We start from the raw sequence: 23,473 nt of genomic DNA on the forward strand, positions 1-23,473 counted from the left end.
TGCCACACATTGTTGAATCGCTGGTGCCAATCAGCCTGTAAGTCAATACATTGAAAGTTTTTGAGGTCTTCTGGGACTTGCTAGGACGGGAGGCTTTATCTAAACTGAGTTGTTAACATTAAGCTAGGAACCAAGTCAATGACATCTCAGTTAAACTTCAAAAATTAAAATTCAGAATCCTAAGCAAGTCAGGAAACCAACAAATCCTGCTTTTGAGCCTGACATGTTCCTCTTGACTCAGTGCAGGAAATAACCCCATCTGCTGCAAACAAACACACAGAGAAAGTGCGACATTGAAAGGGTGGCAGCCTGCAGAAAGAGACATCACAACTCGCATTCTGCAAGGCCAAGGTTGCTGGGAAAATCAAATCCAGCTATCTGAAAAACAGACAAAAGTGATAAAAAAGTACAAGGAGAACCAAAAGACTTTCCCTCTGCCAACCACAACAAATGGCTCAGTAATACAAAATGTCAGTTGGCACTTGAAGCACAGTGGATGCCCAGGCATAAAGTGCATTTTAAAATCATTAACACATTGGGAACACACAGATGTGCAGTACAGCTACATCTGTGCATTGTAATTTCTACAGTAGTCACAACTTAATGATTCATCAATTGTGACAAGATCAATGAACCGAATTGAACAACAAACTAAACCTAGTAAATTCATGCCCGGGGCAAGAGCTAAGGGTTTATTTTATTATTTTTGTTAGCACTTCTATAGTTTTTAGTGTCTAATTAGTAAAAACATGAATCCTGCAGAATCTTTTTCTTTTGAAAGTCCTGCTGCAAAAGATAAATATTTTATTCATGTTTGCTACATTCAAGACTAGATACTACTCATCTGACCAGCAATTTCTTCCTCAGGTCTATGAGCACATGGCAGGCAGAAGTTTCAATGTTAGGACGTGTGCTACATGCCAATCAGGTGGACTCTGATTAAGCCTACCACCTCTAGGCAAAACAACTGCTAGTTTTTCCAGGAGGCTGCATTATTCCTGCAGGCAAAGCATCAGCTAAGGTTCTCTGCAATGCTACTTTTTGAAGGGACAAAAGCATATCCAAATCAAGCAACCAAACCATTTATTTGTAAAGAACACACACTGAGTTTCCCCCTGGCCTCAACTCATTCAAAACTCAATGCTGGGTTTGCTGATGACATATCTACATGCATAATCTAGCTAGGTTTCACGTCAGTGATGTTCTTGCAGGCAAAAAAAAAAGCTGTCCTAATTAACCTCCCAGCAGGAGACAGAAGGCAACACCAAATCTTCTTACAGAGAATGGTCCATGCAAGCAAGGGCACTCCCTGCTGACCTCTTCACTCTTCCAGGTGAATCATTTTGATCTCTACCATATGTAGGCTTTCCATGGATTGGTACTTGCCAGGGGTTCAGCTGGGCTTTTGTCCCCCTCCCAGACAGGCTCCAAGGGACAGCAAACTCTCTGCTTTGCCTGGCCTGCTTGTTGCACGTTAGGCATGGAGCTCCATCTGGAAGGCACTTCCTCGAATTGAAGCACTGCTGGCCTGCCCTACTCTTCCCTGCTGGGACTCAAAGCGAAGGAGATGTAGGCTCATTTTAAAAGGCTCATTCCGTTCCTTCTTCAACCGTCTTGATTTTATCATCCCTCTCTCTCACGCTGAGAAACCAAAAGTGAGTATTAGGAAAAAAAAGAGTTACCTTTTGAAGGCAGTTTAGCTATCAACAGTAAACCTGTTGCCAACAAAACTGGATCTTTATTTTACCCTCCGATTCAGAAGAATAAAAAGAAAGTTTCTTACCTTCTTTCCATCTGCTCTAACAAGTCTTTGTTCGCCTATAAAAAACACAATAGGGTGATCATTAATTGGATCAGTAATGGTTTGGGATTTTAAAAACAGAAATAACCAGAGAGCATCAACTTAAATAGAACCTTAGTTACCACACAAAATAGGGGCAGAATGTCCTTGTAGCACTTGTATCTAATAGTGATGCTGAAAAGATGTCAATGATAGAATCACCTAGGTTGGAAGGGACCTTTAAGATCACGGAGTCCAGCCATCAACTTAACACTGCCAAAACCACCACGAAACTATGTCCCTCAGCACCATGGCTACCTATCTTTTAAATACCTCCAGGGATGGCGATTCCACCACTTCCCTGAGCAGCCTTCAATCTTTCAGAGGAAGTACAGATCCAGCCCAAACGCCTGTATGATTTGACACTGATAGGCTACAGGAGTTCTAGCAACAAGATGCTGTGGGACCCAGGACCCCAGTGAACCTAGTGAGCATCAAGCACGCCAAGCACCATGCAGCATCTAATCCCTAGCAGCCAGCTCTGTACCTGAAAAATCTGCCTCTTTTGAGCATTAATCGAAACCACAAGCTCCACCTGTAGCTCACTCAGCAGAACATTTATGGTTTCAACACCACCACATTGTGAGTGACCACACGAGAAACATAAGCCAGCTGCCAAGAAAACAGCCCCACTATTTCAGACAGGACAGCAAATCAGGCAGACCAAGGGGAATAAGGCTGCAAATCTGTATCTCTGCCAGAAGAACGGGAGCTGCTCCAGACAAGGAGCTGCTGGCTAGCAGACACCAGTGCAGGAAAGGAAATAAGTTTCCTGTCCTGCAAGTCTTTTTCCAGTGTTTCAGGAAGTTTTCTCATTCCACAATGGTACGAAGTCAGGGATGTTTCACAAGAGCTCTCCCAGGCAAAACTGGCAAAGGAGATGGGGCTGAGCAACACAACAGCTTTGAACCTGCAGCATCCTGCGCGAGTACCAGTCAGACTGGGTAGAGCAGGTGTGCCACGGGCAAAAATACAGAAGAGGAGGGACAAAAGACATCACAATGCAAATAGTTTTCCCATTCCACGGGTCTGCTCTTTGGTTACTACTGGTTCCCAATTTATTCCAGGATGGAAGAAAACCGGTAGGGTAACGATTTTACTCTGGTCTCCCCACAGCCCAGTAAGAGCGCTCTCCCCTGGAAGGGCCAGCTGCTCATGGGATTTTTTTAATTCCTGAAAATCGCCATTAAAACTGGGAGGGGTTGCAGAAATAAGTTTTCACTTGTTGAGAGGAAGAAGATAAGGCATAGAACATAAGCTCAAGATGACTGTATAGAAACTTTCTTGCATGCAGAGATTTATGCTTTCATAGCTGTAAGCACTGCATTCCCTACGGTCATAGTTATCACATTCTGTTCTCTCCATGCTCCATTTTCCATTTAAGAACTTACTCTCCAGTTCTATTAAGTGGATATATTCTCCCACTTCTGCCGAAGAAGTTACAGAAGATCACTGTGGCGCTATGTCTTCTTAAGTGCCTGTGTAAGTCATGGCATACCAGCAAATGACAACAGGTCACTAAGCTTTGAGCAAAGAGTCTCTCAGTTATGAGCAGATACAGAAGATAATTTTGCCAAAGTAGTTAAGGACTCAGAAAGACTTTTCAGGACATCTTGCTCTTGCCCTTCCCTTTTTCCTTGGAACCAAAGCAGACAATCCACATGGCATTATCAAGCAGTGTTTCCCATTAATTTCCAATAGTTCAAACAATGAGCTACTAACTCTTTCAGAAGGCTGTTCGACAACCTAACAGACTTCAAACACTCTACAAATACATACCAGCAACTAACTTTATTAGTCAGCAGGAGGTATCAGCAGGACTGACATACAAGCTACAGAGAGCACATCTGTCAATAACAGGTTGCTACAGAAGCTCTCAGAACGAGGCATCTTGAAAGAGATCCAGCAATAAGAAAGGTCTTTTGAAACATCTGATGATAAAGATCTATTATTTTAGCTTCTAATGGTCACCAGTAGATGTTAAATCTGACAAGAAATCTGATTTTTGATTCTGACAAGGTTTACAGTGACAGTTACTCAGATTATCTCAAGAAGCTAACTTCTTGTTTGACTGTTCCAGATGAATTAAATACATTTCCATTAAAGTGCCTTTTACAATAAGAAACTGATTAAGTTATAATTGTGGGTTTTCACGTCTGTCTTTTTTTTTTTTCTCTGAAAGACTTCTAGATGTATACACAATTCATTAATGAAAGTATTTTCTTCTGACTGCTAGTCCTCCAAACTCAATTTATTATCTGAGAGTCACTGGGTCCAGCCTCAGCCTAGTTATTACCAGATAAACATTTTGAGAGCCAAATCAGGGCTCCCTGGCACCTAATCAACTCCACTCTCTTGTTCACTATTTTTTTTTTAATTAGTAGTGCAACAATGATCTGTATCAACAAGTCCCTCAAATATCAGTTTTGAAATGACTCGATGCATTAACAACCTCTGCACAAGAGGCGGGTATTAAATTGACAGTGTTGTGGAGATGCTGTAAATAGAGAGGACAATCAAAAAAATCAAGCAAGAAAAGCCAAATCACCTTAAGTGACAGGGATAATAGGAATAAACATAAGGAATACTAAGAATTTTTGCTACAAGCCTGACACAGACTGCTTGGAAACAAGACGAGACAAGACAAACATGGGTGCATTAAACACAGAGAAGCTATGCTAGCCAGCGACCAACTGAATGAAAAAAGCAACTATGACCCTGGCATACATCTGATGGTGTAGCTTCTAGATCCATAGATCTATCAGTGCTTTTGAAAAGACACTTGCAAGGCTCCTTGTGTACACCTCTTTAGTTAGGTGTGTTAAAAAAAAAGGTATCTGAAATCAAACTGGGACACTGGGACCAGAAGAATCAAAAAGAAGATTGGCAGATCATCTATGAAATAAATAATGTGGGGACTTTACTGCACGGGGAGGCTTACTGAGCCACTTTCTGGTGCAGATTAGGCCATCGGCTAGCACACGTTTCAACTGAAACACCCATATTTTCCCAACAAATGTATTTACTTCATGATTTACAATCTGTTACATGATACCTATGTTATTCTTGCCTTCTCTTCCTCCATAGTATCTAGTCCGAAAAGCTTATGGCACACACATCTCCTCCTTAGCAGTCTTCACTTTGTTTCTCCATTTTGCCGCTCTTTTTAGACTACCACTGTTTTTAGCCTAGGCCTGAGCCAAGGTTTCCACCCTGGTGTACCGCCTACCGACACCATCCAAATCCCTGCCCTGTCTAAGCTTTCAGACATTGTTGTGGCCACGGAGCTCGGGGCACATGGGAATGCCAGTCTTTCTGCAATGACGTGAAAGGCAGTGCTGGTGGTTGCTGCCTCCCAGCTGGGACTGATGATCTGTTCCAACAGAGAGTCAAAACAGATTAGTTTAAACCACAGACGATTTAATCTAACCTGTCTGATTTCAAACTGGAACAGAGACGCAGAAGCAGTCATCTGGCCATCCCTGGACTCAGCTGGGAGATGGCAACCCACAGGGATGCCTCCCCAACAAGACAGGAACCTGTCTGTGTGAGTGCATCTCTGCCAGAGAGTTAAACTAATCTGTTTGTGCCTCATTTACCTATTGGAATAGGCTGAACGTTTTGATCGCAGAGCAGCAGCAGAACAGCCTGACACACTTTCCACGACAATCTCCCAGGAAGCTGTAAGATAGCACAGAGTAAGAAGCAACCTGTCTCTACACCCTGAGCCCAGGAAAAGAGAGAAAATAATGCCCAGGGCTCAATTATCAATTTTCATAACAGAGAGAAGTTACCGGTAGGTTGCCACAAGGCTCTGAATGAGCATCCACGTTTCTGAATACCTTCACAAGGGATTTGAGAAATGGAGCAAGCAGAAACAAGACAACTGTTATTGGCAACAAAAATTCTTAGCTGAACATGTTTTCCAGTACCGAAGTCAGTGCTTATAAACTGGATGAAGGGATAGAGTGTACCATCAGCAAGTTTGCTGATGACACAAAACTGGGAGGAGTGGCTGACACGCCAGAAGGCTGTGCTGCCTTACAGCGTGACCTCGCCAGGCTGGAGAGTTGGGCAGAAAGAAACCTTATGAAGTTCAACAAGGGTAAGTGTAGGGTACTGCACCTGGGGAGGAATAACCCCATGCACCAGTACAGGTTGGGGGCTGACCTCCTGGAGAGCAGCTCTGTGGAGAGGGACCTGGGAGTCCTGGTGGACAACAGGATGACCATGAGCCAGCAATGTGCCCTGGCGGCCAAGAAGGCGAATGGCATCCTGGGGTGCATCAAGAAGAGTGTGGCCAGCAGGTCGAGGGAGGTCATCCTCCCCCTCTACTCTGCCCTGGTGAGACCGCATCTGGAGTACTGTGTCCAGTTCTGGGCTCCCCAGTTCAAGAAGGACAGGGAACTGTCCTTTGCTGGAGAGGGTCCAGCAAAGGGCAACGAAGATGATTAGGGGATTGGAACATCTCTCCTATGGAGAAAGGCTTAGGGACTTGGGTCTCTTTAGTCTAGAGAAAAGAAGATCGAGGGGGGATCTTATTAATACTTACAAATACTTAATGGGAGGATGCCAGGGGGATGGGAGCAGTCTTTTTTCAGTGGTGCCCAGTGATAGGACGAGGGGTAATGGGCATAAACTTGAACATAGGAAGTTCCATCTTAACATGAGAAGGAACTTCTTTACTTTGAGGGTAGTGGAGCACTGGAACAGGCTGCCCAGAGAGGTGGTGGAGTCTCCCACTCTGGAGACATTCAAAACCCGCCTGGACGCTGTCCTGTGTAACGTGCTGTAGGTGACCCTGCTCTGGCAGGAGGGTTGGACTAGATGATCTCCAGAGGTCCCTTCCAACCCTAACAATTCTGTGAATTCTGTGAATTCTGTGAAACTGCTGAATAAACTTGGAATAAATCAACTGTGTGAGACAGGGAGCTCCGAGAAGTCTTTTTCAGGATATAACTGCACACATACTATTACAACTGCACACTTACAACTTCAACCTACCTAGTACCTGGCAATACGAACCCTGCAGTAGAGCTGTTGCAGAATTCTGTAGAGTATACTTCCTTCTTGTTTGTTTGACACTTAAAGCTCACTTGTTTTTATGTGGAAGTCCCTCCTGAATCGCAGGTGCTGCTTTTGGGTGTTGCAATATCATTGATGCCATTAGCTTGCTGATAAGAACATGACAACATCCCATCCTGTTACAGATGTAATTTCACAGGACCTCATTTGAGACGCAATATGCAGAAACAGCCACTTGCTTTAAAAGAAAAATGTTCTGAAGATTAAGAGGTCAGTACCTTTTCAGACACAATGTTTTATGGGAGTGCACAGCTCCAGAGGGTTCAGCTTGGCATTAACTATGTGATATTTCGTATAAAACTTTTCAAAGGTTGTATTTCTTGCTTCATAAACTTGTGGAATGAACCTGGATGTTAACCTTAGTGCATGGCAGTCTTCTGATGGAACCTGCTATCATGGATACATTATATGGTTATGTGCCATTAGTTAATCATTTAAACAGAGGTAAGAAATGGAAATTATGGCATTTGGGTCTGATACATTCTAAAGATCTGCTGACTCTCCTGTTTGGAAGAGAGACCAACAACACTTAAAACTTTTCTTAACCTGAGAAAATTACTTCTTTGTCTCTCATTCACAGCCAAGAAAGCCTTTCTTGTTAAATATTATAAAAAATAAACTGTAAGAGTAACACCAAAGTTCTTATTGAATCCCATCTTTGAAATGAAATGAAGAGAAGTTTCACACGTGGATTGAGATGACAGGTGCTCTATAGATATCAAAAATTAAATAGCTGAAACAGTTCTTCAGATACTGTGGCAGCCTAGGTATTGACAGCACGGGACATAACGGACATAACAAGTAAAGCAGTCTCTGTAAATTTTCTTGGTCTAATTGAAGCAGATCATCAATTCTGCCCAATCTTCTGTGTGCTATGAGACCAAGAGACCACCACTTTCCCCTTGAACTTTCAGGATTCTTCTAGCTACTGTTCAGTACCTGAGAAACGACTAGAATTCTTAGCAGGATGATGGGTCTCTTAAATTGACTTACCAGACCAATACCAAGCAACCTGCTGTTGAGCAGCACAGTAAACTCTTTCCTTGTGAACACTGTTTATACTTTAATAGCATAAGTCCACGGGAGCTGGGATTTACATTCTTCTAGGTGACAACCTAAACTTCTCAATGAGGCCACCATGACTAATTGACTTAATGTTTTCCTTTTTAACAAGCGTGGGACATGCCACAATCTAATGCAAACACACTCAGGCTTCTTCATTTCTCTCTACATCACTGTATTTTAGGACATTTCCATAAGCACTGAAGCACGTGGAGGCTCACTGTGCTGCAGCTCTTGGAAACACAATAGAGGTCCATTAACCTCCTGTCTCATTACAGAAAGTAAGTACTATTGGATTGCTTGTGTAGAGAGCAAAGAACAGGAGTAAGATCTCTGCCATCACAGCAGCCTTTCTTCCCAGGGAAAGACCGAATGAAGTTGGAACAGTTCATGAACACGAAACATGTAGAGGAAAGACCTGTCCTCTCCTGATCAGAGAGATGAAGAGAGTACTACCAATCCCAGGAACAGCAGGGTACAGGGAGCCTTAATTCATTTATGTAATCAGAATGAGCACATCCAAATGGATTCAATTTCCCTTCTATAATTGTTTCAATTTTATAACACATTGCTAGAAATTCTTCTTGGCAAAAAGATGCAAAAGCAATGAAGACAAACGTGAGCCAAAGTACAATGATCCGACTTATCCTTTTGTAACTAACCAAACATAAACAAGGATTAAACATAGCTAACTTCTGTTTACTATTCCAATGACAAAATCACTCTTAGAAGAGTGTTTACAAAAAGGGCATATTGTTTCAGGCCTTCTGAGATCTAGCTCTCTGCAGAAATCATTTGTAACAGTCAAATGTTTATCATTTACAGCATTTCAAACAGGGTAACCCCAGGAACTGGAACGCAGCTGGCAGATGGTGAAAGAAATTAAGCTCATGACATGGTTCAGTAAACAGCAAATTACACTAAGGTGTAGGTGCTTCCCACCCCAGGACAACTGCTGCACTCAGGAACTTTTTAAGGCTCCACTGAAACACACCAAAACTTCCCCTACTTCTACCAGCACGAAGCCAGCCAGTAAAACTTAACTTGCCAGGTTACCTTGAGTTGGAAACCCAGTGTGCAAGCAACCCTTTCCCAGCTCTTCCGTTTGTCCTCTTTACCAGGAGCTGCTCTCCTGCAGAGCCTGGCAGCGCTCTCCAGGCAGATAACTACATGCCACATGATTAGGAGTCTGGGATAGGGGCATAGGGGATTTGCATAGATCTCTGCTGGAAATGGAAATTGGAGATGGTATTTTCATCTTCATTTAACCTACTTAAAAACAAAGGGAAATGAAACTCTGAACATATTCGGTGTCACTTGGATATGACTGTATCCTCTGGGTTACAGGGGAGTGAACAAAGACTGCTTGCAGAGTATTAAAGGACCAGTTATAACTAGTTTCCCGATTCTGGAAATAAAAACCTATAACTAAAAGTGCAAGTTGGAAAGTCCTGGGAGAAGGGACTGACAATATACTTTTGAGCCTCCTTCCTTTCCCAAAGAATCAATAGACTCCTCCCTGCCCCCTGAAGACTTTTTTTTTTTTTTGCACTGCTTTTCCCTACCTTCGGGTTGGGTGGAGACTGCTGAAAACCACAGACTGAAGGTGTACTTTGGTGTAGAAGCAACTAGAGACAAACACTGTTATTGTCACTTTTCCTAATACAGCCGCAATGCTGAACAGACAAGGAGTCTTATGGAAGGACACCATGTAGACAGTCTTGCAATCATCCTGCTGCCACATTCTTCCACGCTGGAATCCTTCCTACTAACGTTTCATATAATCTCCCTATTTAAAAAGCTCTGTAATTCTCAACATTACCCCTGAATAATATATTTATTAATGTGTTAGTGCCACTAACTGTCCCTGAGGCTTTTCTTGGGAATGTGTGCCAGCTTATTGATGCTAGCCCTCCCCTCCCTGCACTGCTTTCCTCCTCTGCCAGGCAGGCAGGAACGTACTTCTGCGCTGCTTCGGGTCATAATTGGAAAAAAAGATAGAAATGTTCAGTATGACTCATACATAATTCAGCTTATCAGCTACCCAGGAGAAATGAGAAGAGAAGGTATATGCACGTATATTTCTCCTACTATCAACAGGAGAAATAATTTCCAGTTACACTAAGTATACGTAGTTTGGCCACAATAGGATTTGCAGTTAGAAGGGAAAAATGAGAGACATGGGAGCAGAGAATGAAAAGGTAGTAGGGAACCGAACTGTTAAAAGAGATTCACTCAGTGAGAATTCCCGATTCCTCCAGGAAACTGGACTCATGCTTCTCTCTTAATATTCAGAATGGAATAAATTGGCAATTAGAAAGGATTATCTGCCTCTGATCTGTAAAACATTGCAGAAATCTAAATAAAATAAAGCTCCAGATTAGTTAGCTACAAAGACATCTAATAACAGCCTGCTAAACCCTGACTGTGACTTCTGGATTTCATGTTAAGGCCTATGTTCTAAAGCACAAATTGTGAAGAAGCATTAAAACTTATTGTTATAAAGGATTTTTAATGTAAAAATCAATACATGCTGTGTATTTAGCAGCATGTAACCATGAGAACGTCTACGATAGAGCTTTGTCATGCACCGGGGACCACTGCATTAGTCAAATTCTTGAAAGGAAGTGCAGAATGTCTGCATCATTCAAACTGCCACCTGAGAGCAATTACAGAAATTATTTTAACCCCAGAAGCAGAGGGAAAATCCAATCCTAGCTGACAGTCTTGAGGGTATCAAGAGTGCCACATAAAATGTGTCATTTTCAAATACCTCTACAAAATTCATGTTAGGAAATTGATGGCATAACAGACAGGCGGGGGCACTTACCATTATTCTTTATAGTCCACTGAGACTAAACACAACCACAACCAGGGCACTAAGTTGCAATATCCACTTTGCCAACACATAAGCAAACAAAGGAACATTAATAATAATAAAAAAATTCACACCCCCAAAATGCAGAAACAGCATAATCTAACGCAGACAACATCAAGCAATAAGATAGCATGACTGAAAAAATACAGACCTGTCCATAGAAAGTCTCAGAAAAGAGAATTATAAAACGTTCTTTCTTAAATACAGATACATCATAACAGAACTCATCTTCATCAGCTAAGCCAACCCAAGACGCACATGTAGCTCTTCATCCTCTGTAATCTAGCTCACAACTCTATATGCATGAGCACATACAAACTGTTATACAGCAAATGTTTCTTAATTTTGCCCATTATGAGAGTGTCCAACAAAGGGCTGATACTCTTCAGTTAGAGAAGAAAACACAGCTCCCCAGCCCACACATCATTTTTTACCTTAAGGGATCACATTAAACTAGCATTACTCCCGATTAAAGGAAGTTTCCAAACAGAAAAGCAGGCTCTGTGCCTGATGGGTAGTGACTTTTGCTTCTGTGGCTCTTAAATTGTGTGCACCCACGTCTTTTCCTGCCTCTGGTGTTTCCTAACATTCCCTGTTTACGTGGTGGTCTGCAAATTTTACCTCACCAGGAAATCAGCGGAAGCACCGCAGAACTAAGAAATACTGTTGTGCTCCTTTATGCAATGCATGTCTCTGTGGGCCTTTGAACACTTAACACAGAGCAAATAAATTATTAGCGTGTGTGTGCATGTGCATACATATCTAAGATACATAAAGGCAACTGCAACCAAAGGAAACAGGAATGTTCTTGGAACAGTTGGGTATTCAAGTACCTAGTATCTCAAAAATCCAGTTGCAAGAAGCATTTAAATGCAGATCTACAAGTAAACTGCTGAAAGAGCTCCACTGAGCTTTATGCGCTCACATACATGGCTGCAAAGGCACGACGTAACAAAAAAGATCTGATCCCCCCCCAATTTTCAAGTTTACAGCACCTGTTATCCTATTCTTAATACTACTACTATTGAAGAGCAAGCTGATCCTTTAAGATGCCCCACCTCCAGAAACAAGATACACAATCACATCAAGTATTGAATGATTTCTATGATTCCCATCACCACAGTGTCTGAGTACATTACAGTTGTTCAATGTATTCTTTGTCACAGAGCAGAGAAGAAAATATGATTACCTCTATGCTATAAATGGGGATGGGAGAACAAGGGACAATAGGTAACTTGTCATGTATGGCTGGCACACTCACCGTTGGGATAACCAGTCTCCTCTGGTTCAAAACAATACAACAATAAAGGCTTTCCACTCTAGTTTTTTCATTATTCAATAGTTTCTACATCAATCTGTATACACCAAGCAATTTGCTAAGCTTTTTCCTGCTTGTCTTAGTAAATGCAAGTAAACAAACAAACAAAAATTGTTCAGCCAAATGCCCCGGATTTGTAACATCTCAGTGCATTTACAAAAGCCTATATATAAACAAATAATACAACACATGGGAAAAAAAAACACATTTCCTTAAAAGCAGACAATAATTCTGACAATCCAATATTAAAAAATCAACTGATCAGAAGACTTTTTATATCTAATACACTGTTCTTCCACAAAACATTCAATTTAGAAGAAACAACATAGCAAGCAAAATAAAACCTGCTCATATAGCAGACAAGGATCAAAATCTATTCTTTAACAGGAGAAATGGAATAACAAGTTTTGACTACAGTGAAAAGTAAACCCAGCTAAATTCCCCATCAAACTCAAAATCTGAAGAGTAACCTGAAAATCTATTCAAGAACCGTGCCGATTTAATCCAGAAGGTGCAGCAACATAGATTAGGTTTCTGACTGTCAGATACAATTCTTAGACAACCTGAAGATGGATATTATATTAAAGCAAACAGACAAGAAAAGTATACAAATGTCTCTATGGTTAGCCCTTCAAGTTAGAAATGACACACCTCAACCAGACAATACAACTAAAACCCTTTAAAGGAAGTTCAGAATCTGCAATCCTTTCATGATTGTGTCAAAACTATTAGGTTCTATCACTTGCAGAAATTACAGCAAATGATAAAGGAAGAACACAGCTTTTCCAAACCAAGCTAGAATTATCACCACGTCATTTAAAAACACCACACCAACATGTTGCTACCAAAGCCAAAACCATGTCTTTTCCCACCTCTAAGGCATGAAAAAACTTCCCACTTACCTTCTAACACTGTTAATTTGGCACTCGTGTTTATCTCCCCAACGCTATTGGTTGCTGTGCACTCATAGATAGCTTCATCTCTATGAACACGCAGGGGCTGTATCCGCAGAACTGATCCTGATCCATCATCAAACTCAATAACCTTTAACAATGAAAAGAAAACACGTCTTTATTGATATCCTCTGCAACAAAAATTGGAAGTCAAAACAATCCAGGGGTTAAAAACCAAAAACCAAACCAAAACAAGCCCTGTAAGCTATAAAATACCATGCAATTAGTCAAGCATTCCAAGTCCAGAAATGCAAAAATTTCAGAGTCAAGAACATATTTGTCCTCTGAAGAGGCCAGAACAAATGAAGATCCAATGAGGTTCTTTATGAATCAATTAAGGCTGACAAATTATCAACCTGGTAATAAAGATGTGGATCTGATGATTTAAAACATCTGAGCCATATTTGCACTAATGGTTTTACTAATCACACTGATAGCAATTTAGTGCCAACTTTCACCTTGATGGAAGAGCAGAATGATATACTCCTGTGGGATTACGAGGAAAATAGTAACGAAACTAGAATAAAACCTTGAGCATCTCCACTGCATGCTAACTCCAGCAGAAAGTGAGGGTTTTTAATGTCCTTCAGCACCGGGTACTCTGCAACTCTGGCATAATCAACAATGATGTAATTACAATTCCTTCCCCAGCATAATAAATTATGTCCTTAATAAATCATTGCCTTTCCATCCGTCCTGCTAAGCTGTAACATGCATTACTTTAACTTCTACATGGAAGAAAGAGGTATTTGTTAGTTTGCAGCTGGATCAGTATAAGCTATTCCTTAATGGCAAGAATGTGAAGGCACAGCCTCAGGCCACTGTTAATGCCAAACTCATCCTTCTCCTATTACTGAGCACAGCAAAAGTTGGAAATATTAACTCTACTGCAGATGGTGACAGCATGAGGGAAAGGCACAAGGCCCCCTCCTGTCACTTGGGAACTGCAGGGGCAGATGAAGAGACTAAGCTATACTTTGTTCCAGAGACATGTACGTCAGCCTAGGACCTGCGTTACCCCCATGCAAAACCTTTACCCTGTTTTCAACAGCCCTGTTTAGGATTGCTTCTCACAGCACACAGACCAAATGAGTGAAAACAGGAAGGAGAAAAACAACGTGCACCACAAGACTGTGCAGTAACAGGAGAAATAGGAAGGAATTAAAAGGCAACCAAGACCACTGAAAATCTGTTAATCCTCACACTGGAAAGAAGAGCTCTTCTGTTCCAAGTAATAGAAACAGCTTGCAAAAACCCCTAATTTGGGGTCAAGTAGCAGTAGACAGGACAGAGAAACGTGAACGTCACCACAGTACATTTTAAGGAATTACTTTTTTTTTTTTTTTAAATACTCAATTTTAAATTAAATATGAAACTGTGATAAAATGCTAAACTTTCTATAATCTTCACACAGGATAGGGTTACTGCAAAATTTTAAAACAAGACAAAGTCAGATGCAGAGATTAATTCACTTCAGTGGTAAGAACTAAAAAGCTAAGAGATGAAACAGCAGAAAAGCTCTTTTGCCCTTACTATCCTTTGAACAAATGCTCTTGTGTTACAGGAAGGGAGCTACAACTACTAAGGACCTGACAGACACTGAGACCAGAAATGCTGTTCATTTGCTAACGATGGATACTTCTTTTGTGTAATAACTCAGCATGTGTGCATCAGATTTATTAATTTTTTTCATTTCAAGTGAATTTCAGTTTTCTTCCAAATAAAGACTAGCTTAGTCATGAGGTAAAATTAATAGTTTTCCAGGAAAATAAGAAAGATATTATTCACTGGCGCCTAACACAATAAAAACGCCTCAACTACGGATCAAAACTGATGTGAATAAAGGTATGAAATTGCTTATATAAATGCATATAATATGGCACAGCCCTCTGGTCAGCCACAGTAAGTACTAAATTCACTATAAGGTTTTATTTACTTACAAATCAGAATGTTTAAATGGTTACTATACAACAAGACTTAACCTTTATTAGGGGAAAAATAACAATGTAAAACAAGAGTAAAATTGATTACTTTAATCAAGGTTTTCTGCTCACATACAAAGTCATGATTAAAACTGGTGACTTGAATCAATCCATTCTGGGCAGCAAAGTCATCTTGTGCTCCAGTCAGAACAGCAAAAACATCGAAGACAGAATTAGAGGAAAGGCAGCAGAATGGTAGAAGGGTTGCATTTCCAAGGGCAGTTTTAGAGAAAATAACCCAATTCCAAAAAAGGAAAGTGGAGAAGAAGGTGGAGAAAGTCAGTGAGAAAGTGTTTGCTATTTAAAATATGAACCAAATTGGACCATTTTTCAAAAGCATTTCTGATAACTGCTCTTCCCTCTTCCTTTCACTCAGACTTCAGTTCACAGGGAAGTCAAATTACCCCTTCAAGTGACTTCATCACTCCATTCCCAAGCGCATTTGTGGGAGGGATGGCAGTAGCCGTCACTTAGAAAGCCTTCCAATAGCATTTTGGCATCCCACTTTTGAATTTCACTGGGGATAGGAGGCCAAGGAGGTGCCTTATCAATTTTCATAATGGAAACAGAAAACTACTGCTAGGTCCAACTCTTATCTGCCACCCAATTCGGTGTAAGCCCCAGTCTCCTATCTGAAGAAGGATCTCCTATGACTGTGCTTCCAGAGTTGTGTTCAAATGACAGCGCCTGCTCTACAGATTGCATTGCTGCAGGGAAGGAAACTTATTTTACTCTAAAGCTCTAGATTCTGTATCATAGTGATGCAGCGATACCAGGCTGCAATGACGATTATTGTGCAATTAAGACCTCCAAGCATTAGATTGATTACCAAATTTTTATTTGTGTTTTTTGTAATTACCTCAAACCGCTGAGAACTGACTTTCTTCCCCTTCTTCATCCATGTGATACGAGGCTTGGGCTCTCCTGTTGCCTGACACACAAAAGAGGCCACTCCTCCAGAAATCCCAATCTGATCTTCAGGAGCTTTCATAAACGTTGGCTTGCCTGGAAAAATAACCAAAACATCCCCATGAGGACACAACATCAGATAAGCAAGGAATGTGTCATGTAATCTAAATTATAAGATAATTGGTGCTCTTACTGCAAATCCAGGTTGAATGGCCTCGGCCACACAAATTCAGCACAGACTGCAACATGACAAGCACAGTTTCTGCTTGAGTACTCCTTTTCCCCCAAAATGAATAAAGTCCATCTGGCTTGCCTGTAAATGAGGGCAATAGAGGGCTCCCCCTGGCCCTCTGGGCATTCATTCAGGTATATGACAATTTGGAACCATTTTTATGGTTTATTTTTTTAATAAATGGATTTTTGCAGGTTTATAACATGGTCATAGCACTGGAAATTACAGAACAGCTGACACAACAAACCTACAAAATGTACCATACGTTGAAATTAGTTTTCCTGAAAGCTGTTAAGACATTAATCAAAATTAACAGATACAGCTTGAAGTATACAAGTAACAACCTTTAATTTCACTTTAGATGTGGATTGACACAAAAATCCTACAGTCTATACGTATCTGGAAACCTGCACAGGCTGGTGTATGCTTGGTAAGAAACTAATCACTAAAAGTGAAAGTCAGCAAAGAAACCAAAGTGACATTCAGGCCTGAAAGACTCAGCAAAAATGAAAAAAATATATCATGTAACATTTTAATAATCAATAAAAGAAGTTTCATGAAAATACAGTTGTGTCTTCTGGATTTACAAGACAGACTTGGATGGATAAAACCAGGCATCCAGGTTGAACATTTATATTTTTCTTCTGTACTCACTGTACAACAGAATTTTGCAGTACGTGAGCCGAGGGTCATTTTGAAACACTGCTTTGTCCAAGTGAGAAGTGTTTGATGATCTTGTATCCCTAGAAAGCACTAAAACATGAAACTCCACAGAGGGAGTTACCAGAGTCCCACCCATGATCTCACTCAGTGCACAGGTCACACTAAGGCCACATTTCAAATACAATTCTGATCGACCACCTCTCAGAGATGAACCTGACCTATAAACGGGGCAGAGACAGCTGCTGGGATGTAGAAAGGAGTAAGAATGAGTGGAGAAACCTGTTCAACCCCAAGACACGAAACCAGCGTCCCCAGCGGAGCTGGCAGTGGTTCCCCATCTTCACATTCTGGACACGTCCATGAGCATGTCCTTGAGGGAGAGGGGGTCGACATCTGTAAGCCCAGGTGGTTTAAACACTAAGCTTTTGATGAACTGTGGGCTGAGTTTCCCTGATCTAGGAGGGAGACAGATCCAGTGACAACAAAAGAATACAATCTTTAAATGCATTTTCCTCATGTATAAGAGATTAAAATGCTAAGGGCGCAGTTGCAAGTTACAGCTCAGCCAGGCCGGCAGCTTGCAGCTACTGAAGGGGCAGAGGGGCTTGCTCTGCCCCTCGTCCCACTCCCCTCCCTGTCTCCAGCCACCAGCACCCAAACCCCTAGCTGCCTTTCTTTTTTTTCTTTTCTTCCCCCCCTTTTCCAAGCAAGGTAGGGAGCGCGGTGGCTCAGGGCAGGCTCAGAGGAGGGGCTCTGGAAGATGGCGCCTCTCCCTCACCTCAGCAGCTGCAGGCTGGCACCTGCCACCTGAAGCTGCAACTGCGCCCTTAAACAGCAATCTCCGAAGACTTTGCTAAAACTGCGGGACCTTCCTTAATCTCAGTTTCGCCTTCTGGTTTAGCCCACCCTAACAGCCTACGGCAGACCCCTGCCGTCCCTCCAGCGTGGCACAGGGTGACGCCACAATCACGGCAGCTTAACCCAGTGACATACTCCAATTACTGCTTTTGACAAAGCCCAGAGGCCGGGCTCTGCCCTGCTCCAAGGTGTGTGGACCAGACCAGGGAAACCGCTGAGGGCCCAGGGTGCTTCTTGCTTCACATGTGCAACACCACCTCATGTATGGGGTGTAAGCATCAAGGTGCTGGCAGTGGGGAGCCGCAGGGGGGTCTCCATGAGGAGACGTTAGGGCTGCCCTGTCGACAGCCAGTTCTACAATGGCCCCACAGCAGGGCAGAGTCACGCTTGTCATGGCGGTGCCTCTGTGGTAACAGGTTTAAAAAGGGGCAAAACACCTCACAGCAGTGAGGAGCAAGGTAAAAAGTATGCAAAACAGCCCTGTGAGCACCCAGGTCAGAGGGGGAGGGGGAGGAGGGGCTCCAGGCACCCAAGCAGAGACTCCCCCCTACAGCCCATGAAGACACCATGGTGGAAGAGGTATTCCCCTGCAGTCCACAAATGGGTGGGCATCTGGCAGTCCCCGAGGTCAACCCACCACATTGTCAGAGCAAAGGACCAGTTGGCACCACATGGAGAAGCAACCACCAGCTGAGGACACGCTTAGCAGAGAGGGGCTGGTGGCATGCCACTGTTGAGGCAGCAGGACAGCAGACCCCTTCAAAATTTGCAAGATCAGATGCTCCACTTGGACTGTGGTCGTATGCTAGGGAACCCGCCAACCGCCCTCATGGACCACAGGCACCAGAGGACACGCCAACCCTGAACCCAGGTGATCTGGAGGTCACAGCTGAGACAGTAAGCTATAGGCCTGGACCTCTACCACTGCTGCTTGCTCAGCTTTATTTCCAAAAGGCCTTTGCAAACACTTTATCCACCAAGGTCAGCACCATCCATGCAGACGTTGATACGCATGCCCTGTCCTCAACAACCTTCTGAAGGAACATCACAGACTTGACCACAGAAATTCATCACACAGAGGTGTACTGAATTTTGCCATCCTTGGTCAAGGGAACCCTGAGGACTGTGCAAAGAAAATACCTCCAAAGCCAGAAAATGCTTTTTATGCCATGATGGCAGTGCTCTGCAGTCTTTGGCACACCGTCCTGACATGAACAGCAAAGCACTTAAGTGTGCTTGCTTAACTGATGCTGATTTCACATATTTACTCATCTATAATCATGTCTATTTCTACTTAGTTTATATTTACATATATCTGTGTTTATTCACTTCTCATCTATCCCAGTGAAATGTTAATTTACTGTTCAGACTGCTAGTGATTGCAGTGTGATTGACTGTTTTGCTATGCAGTATGCTGAGCTGATGTCTTGTATTGCATTTCGGCAGTTGATTTGTTCTTTTGATTTTCTGTTATTTACTCTGTGATCTTAGTAAAATAGTGTAAATTTTTCAAATGACATACAGAATCCAAATACAACAGAATCCAAAAAACTTTTGTCCTTGAAGAATACAATGCAATTATATCTCTCACTGTACACCTACTCCTCAGCTTGTACACCGAGGACTTACTTTACTTTTGTACATTTTAAAAAAATCAATACTATTAAAAACCAGAACAAAAGGAAACTGAATGTTCACAGGCAGTAAAACCTAAAAAACCTGCTGCCTTGTTCAGCTTGAATTTACATTGTTGTAATGAATCTTTTTCCCCTGCACATTTAATTGAGCAATGCTGATTTCTGGAAACCATCTAAATCCACCAAGACTGGTCACGAAAGTATCCCTGTGTATAAACCAAATTCTCACAGTCTGGGAAAGGGTATTTCTACAAAGCCATTTTAAATGTTTGTATGCCCTAAAGTTTTTAAATGGAAGGAAAATACTACTTAAGCAAACCTAAAATCCTGAGTCCTGGCCCCAGGACAATACAGTCGGGCATGGGCATACATATTTCTATACTGATTGGTACCTGTTACAGCAAATCCCAAAACTTATTTCAGTGAGGGCTAATAGAAGTGCGACAGATCATCCATGAAAATCTTGGTGTCTGTGGAAAATGCATATTAAATGGACTAGACTACCTGCACACCACCTCTCCAACTAACATGTCTTTAACTCTGCTGCCTGGGGGTGGCTGCCGTGGGACATATCACATCACCTCCAAAGGGCAGTAGTAACAACCACTGGGGATAGGGCCAGGTGATGGTCCAAGCTGTCTTTTTTAACCTGTTTTGAGTGTTTGCACTCTTAGGGTAGGCCTAAAAACACAACCGGAGAAAAATAAGGATGTATTGAAAATAAAATATTTAAGCAGTAACCTAAGTCCTTCCCTTCCCCCCCCCGCCTTAAATTCAAAATGATCAGAGTCTCCACAGAAGATTATGCACATCCCAAGCTTGAAACTAACTGTTCAAACAAACTACAAATAAATACAAAGAACTGAAATGTCTTTCACAGTGAAATCCTGTCTTTTCCCTGATGACCTAAGGACCAGGCAAAGCTGAAGATGTTTTTATTGAAAGTTTAAAAAAGAAAAAAAGAGTGATCATATTCCAAAGACAAATCTGGGAAATGTCAGCTTGAGAGAAAACCTCCTGAGCAAGTCTTGGGTGACAGCAGGGAGAGGTGCTGGATGGCTGGGTGCCCATCACACCCACCTTTGCTTACTCCATCACGTGGAGTAACTCCAGACTGGTGTATGTGTCATTTAATAACTTGAAGTCCAAACAACTCCAGCCTCTCTCTCCCTAGCCTCTCTGCTCAGTGTCAGATCCCTGGAGCGCGTTCAGTCCTCACCCTCAGAACTAATTCTTGCTCCTCATTTTATGACCAAGTTCCTGCTACACTGAGAGTGGAAATTACTGCTGCCATCATTTCTATTCACTACTCATAAGCTTCAGGCAGGAGAATGGGAAAACTTTCACCTTCTTGGCTGAAATTTTCCCTATTTGGTCTTTGCTCAAAAGTAAATTACTCTAGAGAGCTTATGGGAACAACACAGTTCTGAGGAAGAAGACTGTAAAAAATAGAGTATTTTAAAAAAAAATGGGTTTTATCTTATTTGGCTGAAGGCTGAAAAATAACCACTTGCTCAGACAATGCTCTCCATTGAGAAACTTTAAAAAAAAAATCAGAAGAAAAGGACTTTCCTTTCACAGTTGATAGCGTTGAAAAAGTCACTTGCTGAGCAAGCACAGATTCCTGGATAATCCTATAAAGTGAATGAATCAGAAGGAGGGCTTCATGGTGTGGAAGAGACACTAGCAGAGATTTAGGCACACATGAGCCTACTTCACCATGCTGGAAAACAGCAACAAACTCATGCAGAGCCCTGGGCTGAGCTAGGGTGTATGATGCGTTCAGAAGAAATGCTCCCTCGAATTGCATTTTAAGAGGTCCACAAGAACATGGATACAGAAAGCCAGAGGGAGAAGCACAAGCAGAGAAGTGAGGTATGCACTCATCAGTAAGGCTGCTGTCCGTCCTCCCCAGCAAAGGCAAGTGTGATGGGTCTGGGAGGGGAATGTGAAGCCCTCAAAGGCAGAATCTTTAGTCTACTGGAGAGCCACTGACACAACCTTCCTGCAGGGCAACTCCGAGTGAGAGACAGCCAACCATGCAGATGCATCTCTCTCACCCATATTTTTATATATAAAAATCACTGTTGTTCTCTGCTACTCTAGATAATTTACTTGCTTTGAAACAAGCGTTATAAATCAGAAAGCTATCTCGGTAGCTATTTTAATATTTGCCGTACCAAACATTTGTAGCAGAGTAGTAACATTCCATTTCTCTTTTTCAGGTTTTCCTTTCTTTACCAGAGCAGTTCAGAGTCACACCATCACATGTGTTGTTTTTAGGCTGTGCAGCTTCTCAGTGAACCCAAAGGACCTTCCCAGGGAGAAAAGTCTCTTCTGCCAGACTTCCTTCAAGGCTGAGGCACAGAGGTGTAGCCTCCCTCTAACTTGGCAAGGTGTCTTATGTGAACCGTGGCTTCTGAGAAGTAACATATGATCTGCATTACCTGACTTGAATACCAGCCAGAGCCTTGAAAAATGATGCTGGGTCCTGTATACTTAGCACAGATCCTTGTATTTTGGTACACATTAAGTACACACCAGTCACATAAAAGACGCTTCCTTGCAATTTTGTAAGAGCCAAAAAATTTCAAGTGGCTGAAACGTAATATATGCCAACATAAATATGCTCCATATACCCAAATATTAACTTGTTTTATTTCAAAGACCCATCATTAGATGGTTTCTTAAAATAAATGGGAAAATTAAATTGAATCCTGATGCTTTTTCAGTATTTAGCACCCACATCAAATGTACTTCATCCAAAAATTTTAATTCAGAAACTGGCAATCATACTGCTCCTCCTGTTCTTGTGGATGCTATTTTTCCAAAGAGTTGCACAGGGGTTTGAGAAAAATGAATTATTAAACACATGTCTGCAATTAAGTGTTCTATGAACACTCACCTGCTGGGAGAGATTTTAAAGAAAAATATCTGTCCTCATGCTCCAAGTGCCCACTGTTCTAAATAGAAGGGCAGCCAAAAATAAGATCAGCGTTGTAGGAGAGGGGAGCTTGTATTTTTATCTGAAAGCTTTTACGACTTGGGCTAAATTAAGATTGGAAGTAGTCTCCTTTGTGAAGGAAAAAATTACAGTTGTGATAGGAGATGAACTAGATAAGCACATACAATAGGCATACATGGGTAACCTTATTTAGGTGCCTGGGCTAAATGAATTAAAAGAAGTTACTGACACAAGCAGGAAAAGATCATAATGGGAATATTCTTGAGCCTGGAAATTGTGAAATTCAGGTTTAAATCCCTGCCTTTAACCTTCCCTGTCACATATGCCAAGGAACAACTGTGCCTCAGCTTCCACTGTAAAACTTGCCTGCTGTTCTCACATGGTTGCTGTCAGGACAAATACGTGAAAAATTATGATGGGGCTCAGTTGTTATAACACTGGGAAGAAACCAAAAATGACACAGACTTTCTCATGTTCACAACTGACTTTGAAGTGGAAATAAAGTGGTCTAGAAGACAGAGGTGGCCCATTCTTATATATACACCAAGGGTATTTCTCTTTCTTTGTTTCCTCTATGATCATGGATGATTGATATCCATGCATGGATGGATGCCTACAGGAAGGATACTCTGGTGTAACCTACTCTATGATTTCTCTCCTAAGCATCTGCTGCAGGGCAGGAGGCGAGCCAGGGGGCTCTGCAGCTATCCTTATGTTTAATATCCTTATGTTTTCCTTTCAAAATACCCACCATCGTTTAAATGTCGTTCCTGTCCCTTTGAGATCATTAGGAATATTGTTTGGCAAAATACAATTTTTCAAACTTGTACTTTTAATTCTTGTAAATTATACAAGTAGGAAGAGCCTGTTTGAGCCTTGTAATAACGTTTCTTTAACAACGGCTTACTACAGCATCAGTGGGTCTCGGTGATCACAATGCTAATTCATTCCTTGTTTCCTCCTATTTTGGTTTTATTTCACTAAGATGACAGCACCTTGTAACTGAAACTTTTGTCCTTTATTGCTTGGTGCAAGGTACTTATTAAATAAATGCAAATACATAGTGGGGTGTTGCATGCTCAAGTACATAC

General features: G+C 41.8%; 1 protein-coding gene across 1 annotated transcript in view; it reads right to left on the reverse strand.

Moving 5' to 3' along the window:
* The window catches only part of PTPRF (protein tyrosine phosphatase, receptor type, F), a 296,593-nt gene that overhangs the window by 184,070 nt on the left and 89,050 nt on the right, over positions 1 to 23,473 (reverse strand). Inside the window, exons 3-4 of the mRNA XM_009884676.1 lie at positions 15,978 to 16,123; positions 13,086 to 13,227 (exon numbers count right to left, since the gene is read on the reverse strand). Coding sequence (XP_009882978.1) covers positions 13,086 to 13,227; positions 15,978 to 16,123 — 288 coding nt within the window. The remainder of the gene's footprint in view (positions 1 to 13,085; positions 13,228 to 15,977; positions 16,124 to 23,473) is intronic.

Source organism: Charadrius vociferus, unplaced genomic scaffold, assembly GCF_000708025.1.
Source record: "Charadrius vociferus isolate BGI_N301 unplaced genomic scaffold, ASM70802v2 scaffold163, whole genome shotgun sequence".
In the NCBI taxonomy this organism is placed as follows: domain Eukaryota; kingdom Metazoa; phylum Chordata; class Aves; order Charadriiformes; family Charadriidae; genus Charadrius; species Charadrius vociferus.